Genomic DNA, 20707 nt, shown 5'->3' with positions numbered 1-20707 from the left:
TTGATGTATTATACATGCATATGAGAAGTAGTAGTTACTGAGAAGTCATGAAGCAAATCATTATATTATGTGTTAACGTCAGGTGACAACCCCGTATACGTGCAATCGGTGAAGGAGCACGGGGCGGCGTGGCGCGCGGGCCTGCGCGCCGGCGACCGCATCCTGCGCGTCGACTCGGTGCCGGTGCACCACCACACGCACCAGCAGGTCGTGCACATGATACGAGGTGAGCAGAAATCATGGGGGGGGGGAGAGGATCTAACAAGGCTAAGGCAACAGCTGTCTTAATGTAATCCGAAATAAAAGTAAACGATACTATGCTATAATACTATGCTGTCCTATTTTAGATTATGGTCAAATATTGTGTGTAAGGAACTTCTTGTCAATTTCCGTTCCTCTGCAAGTAGATGAAGGTCTGATACACTTTCAAAAATCGTCTTCTCCTAAACTGATCAGCACATTAATGGTGACGCTAAACGCATGGAGATACTTTTTATTTTGACCCCTTAAATTAATCTCTCGAAGATAACAATGTAAGATGAGCCGCAGTACATTTGGTGCACTACATTATCGTATCGTTAACTTGCCGCTACATTGTAAATATTATTGCTCACGTTACGTATTGAATAATATTATTGAACATCGCTAATGATAATGAACAGCCAAAATGATTATGTGTTATAATTAAGAGCTCTATATTTTTTTTAGTTTCTGTCAATTTAAATACTTCGCATCTTGGAATCTCTATTCAACCCCTTTGCATTAAAAGCCAGCAGTGAATGTATGTTTTTTTTTTATAGTTCGGCAAAGTTGCCCCACTTCACCTGATGGTAAACTTAGTCGTGTTTAGATAGACTGTCGACTGACGAGATATGATTACACCTCGCAAATCGACACATTTATGCCAGCCTGTTTCAAACCAGATTACAAAAGCTGATCACTTACATGGGCGCCTATAGCGGGTTTATCCGGGCGCATACAAATATTCCACCACCAACAACTCTTTTTATATTGAAACAGTTTATAAATATGGCTACTTCTCCTACTGATGGTTTGCCGGCTTGTACTATAATAATCAATATAGCCATAATCATTATTGTTTAACAATTAATATAGCCATACTTATCACTATTTTTGCGCTTTTCCAGCGAACCCAACGACAGTGCTCACCGTGCAGCAGAACGCTTCGAGGCACAAAACGCCGATCACAGCACCCGTACCTGTTAATGTGAGTCAATTTTAATATTGCTTGACTTGCTTGAAACTAAAAGTAACATTTAAAGCATTACCCCCTTATTCATAGACGTTATTTATCTAAGGACGGAGTAAAGCTGCGATAACAAGTCTGTTTCTCTGTGCTGACGGCATGGCATCCTTTGCAGTGCGTAGACATAGGGCCGTTGTGATAATATTGTTGTATCTCAATTTACGGGGTTAGGATTTATCAAAACAAAATCTTCGCTAAAGTGAATGCCACAAAAAGAGTTTATTTTGTCAAAAGTAACAGTAACTTTGATTGCCTCTGTCATTGAAGTAACTGGTCGTTACCAGTTCTTTGGAATCGGCTTAGTATCGCTAAACTTCGTGCTCATCAGACAAAAGCAAAGTTTTAAAGTTTTGACTTGACATTCCAACGAATTTTGTTAGTTTTGTCTTGAAAAGGTATGTTTAAATTATGTTTATAGGATATTGCCTGGCTATTGTTATTTCAATATGTCAGCAGTTCACATACTTGAAAGGCAATAAATAGCCAATAATAATGTATGGAAAAATTATTATCAATCGATAGATAAGTAGTCAATTTGTTAGTGGCTTGAAGTCCGTCTCGAATAGGCTGGATTATACCATCTTTATCACTTTCAAACGATATTTTTGGGAAGTCCTGTACCTATAAATACTATTCTATGCTAAAAGACATGCCTCGTAGGCTCACTACCGACTCGGGGAATTCAACTTGCATCTCTCTCAACCACACAACCAAAATGCCACACACATGTGTTAAAACACAAGTTCAGATCTAGAATGCTACACCAAATGTGACCTTAGCGTTGTTTACGCAGCGGTCACGTACAAGAAACGGCGACAGTACGTGCGTTTCCGAATACCTAGGGGCAGGGTAAACGGGGAGGGGGGTAAAGGATTGTATACCGGACTTGGATTACTATAGTTATGACTGCTGGTAAAAGAATATCCGTTTTTTCTTTATTTTTCCCTACTTCATATTCTAATATAATATTCAATAAGTGGACAAGTAATATTTCTTATTCCTCCCTATCTTTCTATTTGATTAATGTCGTTACGGGATAATGACATATTAGTTTTCCCTGAGACTCGCCGAGCTTCACTGCTCGGTGTCATAAAATGCGTGCCACTGCAGATCCTGGTTTACAGGAGTTGTAGTGGTGGGTGCGACGGCGGGAAAGTCTCTAGTTCATATTAGAAATATAACAACGAAGGTTTGACTATGTCTTTTATTAACATTACGGTTTTCTATACTGGAGTTAGTCGAATTCCTGAAGCCGCCAGATATTTTGAACAGGCTAGTATGTTTGTGTAGACTGACGAGGAATAATCGTTTTACAACAGTGGATATTCTATCTGGAGTCTAGACTACTCCACTTACTATCAGGTGTGGTGAAGTCATTGTAACATGTTATTTTCAGAATAACATTATTTAGACTCTACACGAATTATTCAGAGTGAATAACAGATGACCTAATAAAAGTGTCAGGAGATCGCTTGATGGGGTTCGCTTCCAATAGGTCAGTCTGGAAATCTTTGGGGGAGGCCCATGTTCAGCAGTGGACATCCAGCGCCTGATGATAATGATGAAATATGCTCGCCATATTCAGTCGCATCAGAGTATACGCTTTCAAAGACCTGTCATGAGACACTATGTCTTTGCTAAGTCTAGGCACACAACTCAAATAATTTACGTTATCGTGCGAAATTGCGAATCGTGTCGACTATCTTGCGAAGATGCAGAAATCTTTAGCATATAATTGGGTCGATGTGTTTGCGAACATATTGATAACTGATATCTACATGCATCGGACAAATATATTGACGGATTTATCGATGCATCAGTGTAGACTCTAGATGTAGTGTGGGAAGCGGGGAAGTTTTGATATGTATTTGCGTTTAAAAGTGGTTTTTAGGGTAAGAGTCAGATTTGGTGGTTAGAGTTGGTTTATTGGGAATGGCAATAACTTTGTGTCTCATTGGTTCTAATTTGTTTGCTGGTTGGGAGAATTATTGGTGACTTTTGCTTAGTGTTTGATGACTACACTGATTGGTTGCCATTGACTTGTCTATTTCTTGGTGGATTAATAACTGATGACTCTTGATTGCGGTTGTATTTTAGATACATCAGCCTGATCAGAAAACTAAATATCTTGCCACGTTGTTTTTAATTACCTGGTCTATGTTATTCCCATCGAGACTAGTATGACGAAATTGATAAGTATATTAATATTTTTTAAGATATGGAAGACATATTAAATATTTCTCAAAAGTTATGTTGATGTGTTGTGTAGCCGGAGAAGCAGCGCCAGTTGGAAGTGTCGAAGGTGCATACGATGAAGCTGATGCTGGAGCAGGAGCAGAAGTACATCAGGGAGTTGAGGAGTGAGTATACAGTACTACTATAACATTTGCTATTCATGTTTCTACATGTATTTTTATTGCAATTGAATAATGAGACCATCGTGTATGTTTGGATTTTGGACTGTTTCGATGGCATAGTTGTACTGCCAAGGCTGTATGACACCGCTCAAGTCCCAGAATTGATTACGATATCGAGTTTTCTGCTCAGTATGAGCTCGGAATGTGGAATTTGTGCAAGATATGGATGTAAGCTCGCCCAGTATGACATCATATGTCATGAGATGGAGCACACATGACATATAGAAGGATCCTATTTTTTTTGTTTTGAATGACGAGACGAGCTTGCCATTGATGGTACGCGATACGACCGCCCATAAACAGTACAAACATCCAACACCTTGAAATACAAAGTATTGTTTGGTATTCCACTGCGCTCGCCATCATGAGACATGAGATGTTAAGTATTATTATGTTCAGTAGTTACACTGGACATAACTATGGTTATACCTCTGTTTACCTTCTGTGATAAAATCTCGGTCTGTGTATTTTGTCTACTCTATTTAGTATAATTTCACTTGTGTAATTATACGATATAATAATTCCAAATTTATGAAACTCTTCCAGACGAGCTAACCAAAGTGCCAGACGTGAGGAAACAGGCCCAGCTCGAGGCGGCCGAGCAGCGGTGCTCGGTGCTGCAGCACGAGATAGACAACATTACCGCGGGACAGGTAAATGGACGGTTGGACAGCTCAGTTGAACGGTTCAACTGCTCCGTTGGGCGTTTGGAACGCTCAATGGGGCGGTTAGACGCTCTAACGGACGGTTAGACCGCCCCGTTAGACGGATTTACTCGTCTGGGTGTTTGGGGGAGGATGTGAGGGTTTCGGACTGAATGGGGAATTATTGGGGCGCTTAAATATTGCAATGTAGTAGTGGTTTCTTGATATTAATTGTATAACAGATCTAATATTTGTTTATTCCTATAAAATATCTAAATAATTATACGCTTAAAAATAAAATATAAATTATGAAAATATGGTCGTGTAAAAATATTAACTTCAATATGTCAATTAAAAAGAATCGTCAAAATCGGTTCACTCAGTCAAAAGTTCTGAGGTAACGAACATAAAAAAAAATAAAAAATACAGTCGAATTGAAAACCTCCTCCTTTTTTGACGTCGGTTAAAAAGAAGATTTGTTGTATAAATTTAGAAAAATAATTAAATAATTACTATATTCTATCTCGCACCACCTCAGGTTGACTGGTAGAGAATGTCTCTGGCATTATGTCAGATATACATGTTTTGTATGAAATGCAATAAATATATAAATACAGTACGGCACTCACATCCTCCGCCACAGTTCCCAGTTCGATGTCACGGTAACCACCAACTACCCACAGTTTTTTTTCTCTCACAAAGTATTTTAAAATTTTTGAATATTTTGCTGCCGTTTTTAAAACTTTATTTTTAATAGTTTTATTCACTTAATTTTTTTCTATTCCATTTCTAGATAATACCATGTGTGCGGTACACTTGCGGCCCAAATTTGTGTGTTAAATAAATATTGGTTTTGGCCATGCCATATGAGATTTATGCAAAGTTAATATTTACTGTAATAAATATGGTAGTTATGTGTGTTTACATTGCTGTCTATATTGCTTCGTACTGGTTGGTTGATTGTCGTAAGCGTGTAATCTGTTAAAAATAAAAATAAATGTATATTGCGATTTATTATGGATGACAAGCTTAAGGTTGATTCGCAATTATTTGATTTAGAAAAACAATTAAATTAATTTAATTATTTTTTTTTATCAATTTTTGTAGTAAAGAAAAAATATTTTTTACCATAGCGTAGACAGTTACGTAGTTTTCCAAACCGCTAAATCAATAAAAACACACTTTCGATAGGTGTATTACGAAATTGAAAAAAATATTAATCAATTCTCATTGCCATTCTAAGGAGAAGGGTTTATTAGCACTCTTGCTCCTTTTCATAATGCATGCTTCATCGTCTAGCCTCCTTTTATATCTTAAAATTACCATTGGTATCATACAAAACTATTTCCATACATGTTACTACTAAGAATATAAAAGAAATCGCCCCACACAATATACATAATTAAAACAATAAGAGCAGAGTTTATTATTCCGTGCGTGTACCGCGGCGTACATCTCTCGTCCTAAATACATTATTGACAGTGTATAAGCGATAACAACGCTTCGATGAATGAACACAACGGTGTTAGTATTACTTTATATTAGGTAAATGGTGCGAGGGTATTTGGTGGATTAATTCATATTCAGGTATGTTTTTATATTCAAGTGTGTTTATAATATATAACAATGATCCCTTATTATATACTGTCCCACTGCGGGCCTCCTCTACTACTGAGAGAGATTAGGCCTGTAGTGGATTACCACGCTGTAGTGGATTAGTAGACTTCACACACCCTCGAAATTCCTATAGAGAAATTCTCAGGTTGCAGGTTCCTTCACCGTTAAAGCAAGCGATAATTCACAAATAATTTTAGAAAAGTCAGAGGTGTGCGCCCTTGCATTTTGAACCTAGCGGACATTCGTCTTGGCAGTCCGTTCAACTCCTAACTTAGCTATCGTCGCCGCCAAAGTTTGTTCAGATAATATTATTTATTTGCCAAATAGGGGTGAAAATGGTTATGATGTTTCAAAATTATGAGTTGATGCTTCTAGTTTCTGACCTAATTTATTATAATGGGGGTTAATTATAGATAAGTTTGTCGTATCCGAAATCCGTTTGCGTTCAAATTTCCGTATAGTATATCCAAGGAGTAATGTGTAATGATTATTATGTTCCGCTTAAAATGGAATCGTCCTTCGTGGCTAATCCAACACTTATACTTAATGTTTTTTATATGGCATAGAGATTTTTTCGTCATTGAATTATAAAAAATACCTACCTTCAATTAAATCACGCTGTTGCTATATTTATTTATTTTTAAATATATTTTTGAGTACAATATTTTGGGCCGCAAGTGTACACTTCGAGGCGAAAGTGACTCCGTCCATACATCCATGCGCCATAACGTGGTGTCATGCACTAACATCGCTAATGTGGGACCGAACCATGGGTCTAACAATATGTTTTGTACCGTGTCTGCTTCTGTGCATGTTTGTGTTTCGAATAGGACCAAACTTAATGGGACCAAAGCTCTTTGTACATTACGGGACCAACATACGACGAGCTCTGTGTATTTTGTACAGTATGTGTTTTTTTTTGTTGGGGAGATTGGGGATAATTGGCAGTGTATATTTGCACTATATGTTTTGCGAAAATTGTTATTGAATTTTGAGTCTTCGAGCTTTATTGGTAAGATTTATATTGTGATTGTTGTATGTTAAATTGTTAGGTACATATTTATCTAGATGTATGTATTATTAATTATATATAGTTATGTATACCGGAGTCCAATATATACTTACAAATGTATTGCAATATATGTTAATAACGTTAATTTTATTGTAAATTTGTTAAGGCGCAGTGTGATTGGTTTAAAATAGAAAAACGGAGTTTAATATTTAAAAAGGAATCACATTTTTATTGTCTGTATATATTATTTAAAATATTATATCGTTTTTATATTCCCGGTTTCAGTATGGCTTAGATTTTATTTATGAAAATTATAAATGAGGCGATTTTTATAAATATGAACTGTTAACAATATGCATAGAAACAGACGGACAGGCATAAATAAATACATGATAACATAGCTTTCGCCTCAACATCGCTGGGAATGGTCGTTTTGATGTCGTCTACCAAGTTTGCATTACAACTCACCGTATCCGCTGTCTGTGACGGGATTTGAATGTGCATTGTAAATTGTGCTTAAAGTTTACGGATATAGATTTGGTTTTCAAATGCTCTGTCGACATTCAATTATTATTAAAATTATTAATATGTTTCGTTAATGAGTTGCAATTAGGCTAAATATACATTCAAATCTGTTCATGAGGCGGCGCGCCCACCTCACGCTTGAACCTCAAACGCTTTATCTAGCCGGGGGAGCTGCCCCAACCGCCGTCGACACCGCGCCTGCGCAATAAAACCGTCGTAGAGAAGACCTCCACGCCCGTGTCCAACACCGGCTTCCTGAGCGGACTCCCGCGGTCCCTCAGCAACCTCACTGGACAGAGTCTCCGAAACCTCAGACAAGCGAGACAGAACAGCAAGAATCAGCAGGAGAACCAGCCGCCGCTAGTCCGGCAAAACTCGGACGAAACTGACCATAAAAGGAGACATGTACATAATAACACAGTGCCGATAGTGCCTACTACGTGTTTGGACAATGTGACCCCTCCGCCCCTACCTCCCCGATCTATAGAGAGGCCCAAACGGAGCTCGCTGAGTCCGACCGTTACGCCGGTCAATCCGCTAGCGAAACCGAAGCCGTGCAATTCGGCCAGTCCGGCGCACAAACAGTACTACAAGGGACGTTACTATCCGGACAAACCGTTCCAAATGCACCAGTCAATGCCGGCGTACAAGGATGATAACACGAAGCAGTTCAGGAGGTCGTCTCACTCGTTGGACGGCGAGTTGGAAGGGCCGCAACCGAATTCGATAGCGTTACAAATGAGCTACCCGCTCGTGAACGTACCGCCGCCGCCTTTGCAGGTAACTTGCGGTTTTAGAGTTGTATGAATGTTTTTTATTGTAAAAATATGAAAAGATAAAAAAAAATATGAAAAAACAATAGTACGTTATCAAAACTCATTCTAACAACTCAAGACGTTTTTTTTTTCATATAATTGGTGGTGGTGAGCATTAATTTATTAACGATTTTTGGTAGATCGTTTTTATATTTTTTTTTATCGCTGTAGCTTTTTCGATCTCATATTTTTGTATTTTAGCTTGTTTATTTTATATTATTAGGATGAATTGGGATTTAGAAGTTAGGTTCTTTTTATAAATATTTCAACATATTGTGTATGTTTGAATTTTTTAATTATTTATGTCTTTGTTTCTAACTTTTCTGAATCGTGACTAACAACTACATCTATGTATGTCTCTAAGCTTGTTTTTGTAAATGTGAATTATCACACATTTCAATTTCCTATATTTACAAAAATTTGGTAATAGCATAAATTTCAAATCAGAATGTTTCCTAGGGGAGGATCGGGGAAAATGTGTTTAACGGATTTTTTAAATTATCTACCCTATTTTTCTAACAATGCGTTGTAGATTTGAATGAACCTTGTGTACTGATTAGCGTGTTATTTACATGATTAATACATTATAATGTTACACAGACGGACAACAGAAACAATGTGCCCGTGTTGCACGTGAGGAGCAGGTCCTCACCGGAGCAGCTTGACTGCGACTTGACTAGATGTGAGTATGACAATCACAGCACGGGAACGTATTTGAAAGCAGTATTATATAAAACGAAATGAGTTTTTGTAATTGGGCAACATTTTTTTTTTTCTATAATATCACTTTACAAAGTGCGACAATAAAGGTGCTATTTATTGATATGGTAACTTTGTAAAAAAACTTTTATGTGTTTGTAGACAAAAACCAAATTTTATTTTTTTATGTTTTTCAAGAGAATCAGTACTCTCAATGATACACCTATAGTACAAAGCACTCTGAACTACATTGTGTCTATAAATCCTCACATTGACTATTAAACTTGTCGTGTGCAGTTGCGGGCGGTCCGTGCGCCCCCGGCCCCCCCCGCGCGGGCGGCGCGGCGTGTGCGCCGAGCGCCACGGGCGCGGAGTGCGCGAGCGACACGCCGCCGCCCGGCACGCCGCCGCCGCCCTACCACACCAACACACAGGTACTCGCTTACACCAACTCCAATATTGGCTGTACATGTTGGCCGATATTTGCCAAATGATAGCCAATACTGAGGTATGAACGATATGTCTTGCTTTGTCATCTTTCGGTGCCGGTTGTGTGCGGGTCGAGTTAACGTGTGAATGTTTGACGTTTGACATTTGACGTAGTTTGTAATAACTCGTAGTCGCTCGCGATCATTTGTCTCACTTATACACAATAAAAACGGACAACGCAGAACGTGTGGACAGCTCCATAAAACTCAGCTGTATTGGCCACTTACATAGATTTTTTTCAACCTTGCCAAACGTTTGAAATTTGCCTGCGCTCGCGTTGGCCTATGATCGACCAACATGTATAACCGATATACAAATAAAAGTAAAAGCTTAAGAAAACATATTTTTTTTTATTTTTGGCAAAGAAAACAGTCATTTTGACTGTTACTGTCAGTGAAAAAACTAGTAACTCGTGCCATAGCAAAAGGAATTTCATAGGATAAAAATCAGTCTTACAGTTTTTTATATGAGCACTGCAAAAAACTCCATTGCACCTCATGGAAAGCGAAGTGGTGTTCTGATAGAGTATAGACTTGCGAGAGATGATCATCCCTCGCTAGTCGACACAATTATGTCGGCCTGTTTAGGAATCGTGGCTTCCTATTGGTAAAATAATTTTGAATTGGATCAGTATTTACGAAGATACCCAACATCAAATTTATGAACTTGACTGTTCTTTAATATAAACTAATACAAATGTTAAAATGTTTGTTCCAGCCGTGTGCCGACCCACAGAGAGCCATTATATCAATGGAGGAAGACGACGCTCCTGCGCCTGTGAGTATTGCGCCTAAAAAAGTTGAATAAAGTCTAATTTGTTCATACAATTAAATTGAAAAATATTGTTTAACTACTTATAAACAATTCAGTCATTAAATTGTATTTTGACTTACAAATTATTTGAAATAATGCACTACTTAATCAGGTTTCATATATATTAGAAGGAATATTTTTTAGTATAAAATTGATTAAAATTTCATGTACAGCATGTCCTATTTAATGGGCATTTGTACAATTAAATTATGTTAATAATAATATAAACTTTCATGTACAGCGTGTTCCATTTTATGTGTATCTGTATTTGTACAAACGGATTATGTTGTATTTGCGCAGGACTCGGCGAGCTACTCCGGCCTGTTCTCCAACCTGCGCTGCGTGCGCGAGTCCAACGCGAGAATGGCCGTGCTGCTCAACTGGTTACTGGGGAGAGGAGGTGAGACTAAAGAAAATAATCAAAAAATTAAAAATGCATTTCGCTTGTGTACTTTCGTGTCATGACAATTTTTGTATTATATTAAAAACCTTATTTCCGATAATTTTTTCATAATATACAAAAAAAAAATTCAAAGGGTAATTCTAGGTTGCATATAGTCAGTATAATAATTAGTTTCTCAAGGAATATAATATTTAGTTTCTAACTTTATAATTAATTGTTCTATATTTATATGTGTTATTTTTATAAATTACTAATAACATAAAAGCAAGGAGCACTTTTAATGAGCTATTTATTACAATATGTATGGCATATGTCATATATTTTAGAGGGAATTATATAAGCAAAGCCAATCGATTACTAAACAGTGCCATAATGTGAACGTCTCGTGTGTTGTGTAGATGCGCACACGCGGGGCTGGTGCTGGTGCTGACGGAGGGGTTCCGCTGCGCCGCCGCGCCCGCCGCCACGCTGCGCCGCTGGGCCTACGAGATACACTCCACCTTCCTCATGCCGCACGCGGTAACCATACAAACTATACTACCTTATAGTACCCACACGTCATGATTACGATTCATTGTGTGCTATAAATACATTTTTACCTTCCAAAGTAGTAGATAGATTTTTAAACAGTGCATATTGTTAACAGGTGTTACAGTTGAACGGTGTCGACGAAAACATGGCCAATGAGATTGAACATGTTTTAGTCAACGGTAAGTACAATTTAATTTGTGTACAAAATAGTTTTTTACTTACTATTGGAATGTAATATTTTTATTGAATTATATAAGATTTTTTCGCATGGATGTATTTTTACAATATTCCGACATTATGTAACATCCTGTATACAACAATATCTGTTGTTTTTTTACAGAATACGACAAAGAAGAGATAGTGCGCAACGTGTTCCGCAAGGCGCGGCAGAAGGCGAAGGACGAGTTGAGCCAGCAGCTGTCGGAGTTCCAGGTGAAGCGGCAGCTCGGGCTCGCCTCGCTGTACTCGCCCGACGACGCCGTGCTCCTCAAGTGCGACGTGGATAAGGCGCAGGTATGTACCACGACTTGAAGCTCATCAGGTGATAGGAGTCTATCTCAGTCACAAGCTTAATGATGACCTGGTTGTTATTAGTGATTGGCTCAACTAATGTGAAGCTCTGGGTGGTCTTCTTCGCTGATTGTCGAAGGAGCGTAATGTGATTTGTTTAGGTGGTTGTTGGTGTGTGTTGACTATGGTTGGTTTTTCGCAGGAGCAAGTGGTGGTGGAGCAGGTGATGGGGTCGGTGCTGCGCGGCGCGGCGGGGGGCGCGGGTGCGGGGGGCGGTGCTGGGGGCGCGGGGGGCGCGGGCGAGGCGCGCGCGGCGCTGCTGGCGGCGCTCATCGCCGCCGCGCTGTGTCTGCAGTGCAGGTGCGTACACACCACACACTAACGCACGCGCACTCTACTTTATACACCTCAGTAGTACAATATACTTCATGTCTCTCATAGATAAAAGTTCATCTTTCACATTTTATTGTATCTCAGGTCGTGTAGGGGGTAAATTGGTTACATACGATGCTGGTAGTGCTTGGTGTTAATGTTTCATTGATATATAATAACTTATAGGACATGTTTAGCTTCATAAGAAAAAAAAAGATTTTTGGATAATCGTCTTTCGTCAGTCGACACTTTATCTAGACAATAACACTTTAAAGCTGTATCGCGTATACATATACTCTATCAGCGGAACAAACAGTGCTATTTTTATAAAAAAAAAAATATCTTACCTTGAAACCAATGAATCGATTATCACATATTACGGAATCAAGAAAAAATTTAAAAAATATATACAAACCATAATCAAACATTGGTATTTTCGCAAGTCACAAACATTTGTCTTAAACACGAATCGGTTCCACGGTATCTCGCTGTCGGCATTATAATAACTTATAATAAGTGCCACATAATGTAATGAGGTAAATGACACATTAAAATGGTTTTCCTTATGATGTTATTTTCATGGTTTTCAGTGTATAGTCCCCAATAAAGGCATAGTTTTACGTATGCCAAATTGTAGAATGCTTAAAACTATGTTAAAAAAAGGTGATAAATATATTTGTGAATATGAGGTCTCTAATTTTTCATTATAGCGTTTTTTCTTATTTTAACAAGGTCCAGTGATCATTCATTTTACATTTAAATATAAAAAAAACACTACAACATTATTACATATGAAAAAACTAATAAATTGATGCATGTGAAATTTGGTATATGGAGAATATCCCTCAAATAGAAAACACCCTATATATGTTCACTAGTAAAGCGGCCGACATGATCACGTGGTTTGTTACTGATGACACGTAATTCTTCTGGAAATTAAATCTAAGGAAACAATGTATTCAGTCCTAAGCCTTAAAACCTATTTAGTCTGTATATTTTTTTTTTTATTTCCGTTATTTCCTTTATATCGTTTTTTTTTAACAAAGATAGTCGCATTTTAATCGTTTAAAATTAGGCCTTAATCATACCATTGCTGATAAGGTATTATCAAATAGATATTGACGATTCCAAGCTATTAGCGACAATTCGAAATTAAATATACTTGGCTGTACTGGAAAACTAGCGAATATCAAATTGCCCACGCGCATATACACGCGACCTTATAACTGCCGACGTCATGTGATATAACTCATCGTTTTAAACAGAATTTATCCCTTTATTTAGTTCATTGCAATAAATGTAGATTTCGTGTTGCTTGTTATGAGTTATTTTGTATTTTTACTACAACGTAGAAAATTTTTGTTCCAAATTTAGTGCTACAAAATTTTTGTGTCGAATGTTTCATATAGGAAATAAGAGAAATATTCACTTAGTTATAAATTGTGAATAAGGCGTGGTCACTTATATTGTGATTAGTAAAGTGGAAAATGGTGAACACCCTGGATATAAGCGAGGAGAAGGCGCGCGAAGTGAGGCGGCACTGGTGGCAGTCACCCAAGTCTAGTAAGAAAGTAAAAAAAGTGAAATCCGTCAAGTGAGTCATTCATTGTGTTAATAATGCTGTGTAGGGATGAGTTTACATTTTTTTTAAAAAGCGACCATTTTACAAGTTAAAAAAAATGCTACTCCTAAAACTAAGACCAGTGATTTTAGATTTTTTTTAAAGAATCTTCTTTAGTATAATAATAGTAAAAAAAATGTATACAAAGTATTTCTAATCTAGTGTACAAACAGTCCTTGCTTTTTAATTTGATCCGCGACTCGTTTTAGAAGATTGATTTCCCCGAGGAATCGCGACCTACATACAGATTTCAAAATAGATGGTTGTTTGAAATATTACTATTTTAAAATTAAATAAATGTTAAACAATATGTAGGTACCAATAAAGATAATAATAGCCTATCACGTTTAATGGTTCAGCAGAAGCTTCCTGAAGTGACTTAGGTGTTACTATCGCTAATATTATAAAGATAAAAATACTTTATAAATAGTAGTACAAATGTTTTGGAATATACAGATAAAAATAAGTTTAGAAAAAAATAAAATAAAATATTTTTTGTGTGTTTTTAATCGTGTACATGGTGTTTCAAAAAGTAAGTTTTAAAACATAGAGGAGTAGATGATTGTGAGGATAAAGGAGTAAGAATAATTTCAATATTCTCAATAATTGTTAAAGTTTGTAATAAATGCCTCCATAGGCATGAACTATACATTCCATTAGGGATCTTTACTTTACACGTTGGTTTATAATTTGTGAGTGCAAGTTGAATAAACACACCTTCAATTATAATCAAGAATAGACTGCTTCCTATGTGATTAGATTCACCCGCTATCACGGGACGGTTACAAGTTCGACGAAGTTTACATGCACTGGTTAGCTTCTGAGTAACCTTTAAGACTATAGGGCTTATGTTGATTCGTATGCCACGTATCGTGTACCAAGTAGACATACAATATTACCTCATATAACAATAAAAACACAGTCCTCTATCACATCATAGATGTATTGAAACCAATTGTTTAGATTAATAATTATCTGTCTGTCTAACATCGGATTAGTATTTTAACTGTTATAATATACGTATAAATAATAGATAATAATCATAGGACGGAAAACAAGGGGTAAAGTGTGTGCACTAGTTCCGTTGTTGTCCATCTTTTTTGTTGATAAAAGTGGAGTCGGTGTGTGTTTATGAATAAACAAATAGTTTATGTTATGTTTCATTATATACGGTGAAGGGTGACATTTTCCGAAAGGGAACTTGGTACTACAGGTACTACTAATATGCATAAATGTCTGCAAATTGTTTCAATGTTAATTAGATTTTACATAAGACCCATAGCTACTGATGTATACCTAATAATAGATTTTACATAAGACCCTTTACCAGTGTTGTGTACCTAATGATGTGTACCATAGACAAGTTATTCGATAATAAGCATAATGTGAGTGGTGTGTCAGGCCGGCGACGGTGGCGGCGGCGGTGGGCGGCACGCGGGCGTCGTTCCTGCAGCGCGACAAGCTCTACAAGCAGAGGACGAAGCAGATCATGAAGCAGCATCCGCAACCTGTGAGCATGTGCTTTTAGTTTACATTGTCAGGCTAAACGGAGGCCTAGTAGTTAGTGTTGTGGGTTGAAATAATATTTTGTCAGTGTAATTACTAGACTGCCTCGGTGGCGTAGTTGTACTGCATGCGCGGTACGGCAGCGCTCTGACGTCCTGGGTTCGAATCCCAGGTCGGGCAAGGAGATATTTGGGTTTTTCTGGTCAATATCAGCCCGGCGCACAGTGGACGGAAAAACGAGGCTCCCTTTCATAGGAATTTAAAAAAAAAAATTGCAATTTTCCTTAAATCTAAGTATGTGGTATTGTTACTATCATTTTAACATTTAATATTATTATAATTTTATCGGTTTTTTTGGTCTCAATAAATAAAAAAATGCACTTTGCAGGTTTTAAATGTATGAAAACGGGTTTTGTTTTCGTCATAACTTTTTGATCAAGGCTAATGTGCCTTAAATAAATTAGTTTCTTGAATTTGTCCGTGCACTAATATTATATGATAACTAAAGACCCCATACCACTTATGGTCTTGACCTTAAAGAACCACGTTCAAAAGATATGAATTAATTAAAACTGCACATTTTGACGACATTGTTACACGGACATACCTAAATACATTAAACAAATTATTGTCTTAAATCGATTGTTCTGGTATTATAATACATTAACTGAAGACCCCATATGACTTTTGACCTTGACCTTGAAGAGACCCCGTATAAAGGATGAATAAATCAAAAAATCTTTAGTCTATATTACCACCCGAGATTATGAACTTCAAACAATACTGTGTCTCATACTAGATTTGAGACACAGTATTATACTTAATTAGTAAATACTTGATATGACCTTAATTAACAACTTAATAATATTTGGCCACATCTGTAGAATAACAATGGATATTGGGTGCAATCTGCGACATCTGATTGTTTATACTTTAGATATTATATTGAGTAAGTCATAAATAACTTAGAAACCCCAATAACATTTGTGTCCTTTGTAACTTGACAACAATTAATACCTGCGCTTATTAGTCAGTCTAAAGGACCAAATATTTTATGATAGTTAAAATCATGATTAGGTTCTTTTTGTCAACTCGAGTACTATTAACATTTACAATTTTTTGAAGACAAAGATATTATAATTAAATTTAGATTTAATTTTTTACTTTCTTAGAACTTTGCCCTTCGGAATCACGGTCAAAGAACTTATGCATTGTTTAGTTATGAAGTAATAATACCAAATTTGAGACATTGTAAGGTTTAATGATCATAATCTCGGGTGGTAATATAGACTAAAGATTTTTTGATTTATTCATCCTTTATACGGGGTCTCTTCAAGGTCAAGGTCAAAAGTCATATGGGGTCTTCAGTTAATGTATTATAATACCAGAACAATCGATTTAAGACAATAATTTGTTTAATGTATTTAGGTATGTCCGTGTAACAATGTCGTCAAAATGTGCAGTTTTAATTAATTCATATCTTTTGAACGTGGTTCTTTAAGGTCAAGACCATAAGTGGTATGGGGTCTTTAGTTATCATATAATATTAGTGCACAGACAAATTCAAGAAACTAATTTATTTAAGGCACATTAGCCTTGATCAGAATATGGGCTAAACATGCATTTTTATTGACCTCATATCTTCTAAACGGGCACGGTTGGGGTCAAGGTCATACATCATATAGCTTAGGTAGGATCTAAGTTACAATACCTGAAAGTTTCAGCTTTACATCTTAATATAAAAAGTTATGACGAAAACAAAACCCGTTTTCATACATTTAAAACCTGCAAAGTGCATTTTTTTATTTATTGAGACCAAAAAAACCGATAAAATTATAATAATATTAAATGTTAAAATGATAGTAACAATACCACATACTTAGATTTAAGGAAAATTGCAATTTTTTTTTTCAAAATTCCTATGAAAGGGAGCCCCGTTTTTCCGTCCACTGTGCGGCGTCTGGAATTTGTGCCCGATATGGCGATAGGCTCGCCACCTATCACATCCTGGAACTGAACACAGTCGGCGAAAAGTGGGTGCCCTGGTTGCACTTCTGCATACCCCTCCGGGGATAAAATGCGTGATGGTGTGTGTGTGTGTAATTACTACACATTGAGAAAAGTGTCTGCCAGTCTTAATATCTAATGTCTCAGGATAACGAATGCAGTGCAGTCTTATGCAGTGCTCTGTTTAGTTCTTTTTGGTATTCAGTTGCTTAAAAAACTAATTCATCATCAGCCACAGGATGTCCACTACTGAACATGGGCCTCCCGCAAAGATTTCCAGATCGACCTATAGGAAACTAATTACAGTGCAATATTTGAATTCTTTTTTGGATTTTTTTCAAACATGATACAGGGTGTCCTTTTAATGAGGTTTAAATATGTGAGTATTTAATATTTATAATTAATATATGTATTGTTTCCATGTTTAGTTCGTGGTACGTGGCCACCACCTTCAGCTGCAAGCGTTGACGTCGGTGGGCCACTGCCACCACTGCGACAACGTCATATGGGGACTGGCGCCGCAGGCTTTCGTCTGTACAGGTAAGTAATTATCATGCAACCATCTCTTTTATTTTGTATAAGTGTTTTTTTGTGTAACAGATAATTGGTTTTATAGTGGCTATTGAAATTGACAGTTAGATAATTTACTCAATTAATATTGTTAACTTTTCGGCTAGAAATACACGTTGACGAGATAGATATTGTAGGAAGGACAAGGAGTAGAGGAAACGCTGGTGGTCACTTGTAAAATCCGAGCCAAAAATTTTTTGCAATAAGGTTGACAAAGTGCTGTGTCCATTCTACTTTATAGTTGGATAAGTTGGAAGAATGTTGCTTCCTATAACCTATTAGAACTAATATAATGCAAGCAAAGTATTATCTTCGAATATTCCATAACGTTCCGCTAATGTACCCAGACTGCAAGCTGCGCGTGCATCGGCACTGCGCCAAGTTCGTGGAGGAGAGCTGCTGCCTCGACGGCGAGCATCACAACAACAGGATCTCGCGGTTCATGGAGAGGATACACCATAACAACCAGCCTAATAGTGAGCATGATTTTGTATTACTGTAATAAAAAGATTAGCTATATCATACGAGATTCTTTTAGTGGCATGGCTCTATTGCGATACGGCTGCCGTGTCGAGGTTTCAGATATGGTCCCCAGTATAGTAAAAGCAAGCTCGTGGGGTTAAATAATATTAGGTATTTTTTTCCACAGATCTAATATTGTATTTTGTTTCATCTTCGAAATAAATGTATTAGAAGTAGCTCCCATAACCTCTTGGTGCGTAAATTTTGCAGATACCTGCTTTTTGAATCACCCTGTATAAGGTATTATGGAATTAAACATATGTTTTTGTCATAATAGGTCAAGACTCGACTGACAAGAAGCTGCGGAAGGCGTCGGGCACCGCGCACTTTCTTAACAGTAAGTTTGAAATGTACAAAATAATCATATAGTAGTGTTATTAGTTATTCACAGACATATAAATTATTTTAGTATTTTTATTTGATTTATTAAATTACACACCAGTGACATGCATCTAAAAATCACAAATAATTATACAAATTCTGATACATAGGTATAACTATTAAAGGTATGCATATCATTCTCATACAAATAACATCTAGATAAAATTACATAATTATTCAGTGGATAGTGTTTATATTGCTTCGACATAACGCCATCTATTGGCAAATAGTATTACCTATTTGCAGCGTTTGAGGGTGTAGCGATTCAGATATTTTTTTAAGACACCTTTCCATCTTTTACAAATCGTCGTAAATACCTCATCTTATTTGTCTGTGTAGTGGAAAGAAGTTTTCGCAAGATGGAGGACGACATCCCTTGGGAGGCTACGATGACGCCAAACGCCGCGCAAGGTAAGCATAGATTGTAAAAAAAACTTAATCGTAATCCGTTCATCTGTTTGGGAGTTATGATACTATATACAGACCATATACATATCGTAAAGCCGCTTCTTTCGTCTGAGGATTTAAAAAACAAAACACACCTACGTATGAATTTATCGATTTTTCTACTACTTTCAGATGTTTTGGTCGTTAACGTAAAAAAAAAATACTTCTACACATAAGTTTAAAAGTGTCCTTTAAGGCATGATTAACAAATAGATTTGGTTATTTGTGTTGGTGAGTTTATACAGAGTGTTCCATTTTACGGGTATTATAAAACTTGCCGTATTATTTTACTATCATATTTATACAAGATATTCATATTTATAAGTGGCTCTCTGATTTATGCTTATACGCTGTGATACATTTTTTATTAATTCGTTGCGTTATTTGACAAAATTTACGCAGCGTATCGTTAGACCTATAAAAGTGGGTTTATCACTATAATTGGAACGAATATGTTTATTATGCTAAAAGGTATTTTTCTATACATTATTTATTTTGTAATACAAATTGAAAATTCAACTCCCTATCATGTATTAAAATATTCATTAAAAAAAACATTTGGCCACTTCAGAAACTAACATACGGATATACAATTACTCTCAATAAGTAAACGTGAGTCGAACATAATGACAGACGCATAACGTGTCCGAACAGGACCATTATAACTTGACCCCTGCTTTCTTCCAACTCACAAGCTCTCGAGGGGAGACCGGGGCTAGCCGGCGATGTGTACGCATCAGTTAGTATTAAGTTATATAGCTATAAAGTATGTTAGTATTAATTTCTTACTTATTTCAACTGTTTTTTTTTACGAGCACAGCAAGGTGAGCTCCTGTACCTGATGGTAAGTGGAGTGTGCTCAAATAGAATGTCGATTGACGATTACCACTAGGCAGTTGACATAATAATGCCGGCCTGCCGGAACCGGATATACACAGGCTGATCCCGGAACGCGACACTTACGTGGGCCGCTATGGCGGGTTTTGACAATTTATGTACGGTGGTCGCTATCCGAGTAGATATATAATATATCCTACCACCAACTCAACTCAACTTAGTCTTGCAGTAAAATTTCTGAGAGAAAGCTTTCTAAATTTTTCTAAATGATTTCCGTCTTATAATGTAATGGATCTAGTTATATACATGTCAGACATTAAATTCATTCTCGTAACAAAACGAACGTCTATTATGCGAATTGAATAACTGATATATCACTTAGTTCGTCTGTTATTATGATTTGACTCAAAAATGTTAATATTTCACGAATATTTTTTTTTAACCTCGCGATTCAACGTAACGCGTAGTATGGCGATAGACTCGCGTCCTTTCACGGGCCGCATATAGCCGAATGCATTGCGCCTCTGCCCAACCCATAATTAAAAGCGTGAGGTTATTATGAACACCCACAAGCGAGTAATAGTCGGCACTCGGTGCGTTGCCGAGTTTAAGTAAGCAATTGTCTATAAATAGTGTGATTGTGTTCCGGCCAGCGCGGACTGTGCGGTATACTATTATTCCTGTTCTGTACACGGGAATCGA

At 36.9% G+C, this 20707-nt stretch overlaps 1 protein-coding gene across 1 annotated transcript in view; it reads left to right on the top strand.

Annotated features, from left to right (window-relative positions):
- The window catches only part of LOC115448588, a 60805-nt gene extending 41504 nt beyond the window's left edge, over positions 1–19301 (top strand). Inside the window, exons 3-20 of the mRNA XM_037437073.1 lie at positions 83–226; positions 1149–1228; positions 3537–3627; positions 4231–4337; positions 7645–8262; positions 8898–8979; positions 9294–9430; positions 10203–10262; positions 10599–10695; positions 11096–11220; positions 11348–11411; positions 11573–11745; positions 11945–12102; positions 15137–15245; positions 17677–17788; positions 18166–18294; positions 18618–18677; positions 19061–19301. Of these exons, the coding sequence (XP_037292970.1) occupies positions 83–226; positions 1149–1228; positions 3537–3627; positions 4231–4337; positions 7645–8262; positions 8898–8979; positions 9294–9430; positions 10203–10262; positions 10599–10695; positions 11096–11220; positions 11348–11411; positions 11573–11745; positions 11945–12102; positions 15137–15245; positions 17677–17788; positions 18166–18294; positions 18618–18677; positions 19061–19149 (2435 nt within the window). The 3' untranslated portion in view covers positions 19150–19301. The remainder of the gene's footprint in view (positions 1–82; positions 227–1148; positions 1229–3536; positions 3628–4230; positions 4338–7644; positions 8263–8897; positions 8980–9293; positions 9431–10202; positions 10263–10598; positions 10696–11095; positions 11221–11347; positions 11412–11572; positions 11746–11944; positions 12103–15136; positions 15246–17676; positions 17789–18165; positions 18295–18617; positions 18678–19060) is intronic.
- The last annotated feature ends 1406 nt before the right edge of the window (positions 19302–20707 follow it).

The sequence above is a fragment of the Manduca sexta genome, chromosome 2 (genome assembly GCF_014839805.1).
Source record: "Manduca sexta isolate Smith_Timp_Sample1 chromosome 2, JHU_Msex_v1.0, whole genome shotgun sequence".
NCBI classification, from domain to species: domain Eukaryota; kingdom Metazoa; phylum Arthropoda; class Insecta; order Lepidoptera; family Sphingidae; genus Manduca; species Manduca sexta.
The sequence above is the reverse complement of the archived record's forward strand: the minus strand, read 5'-3'. Positions and strand labels throughout refer to the sequence as shown.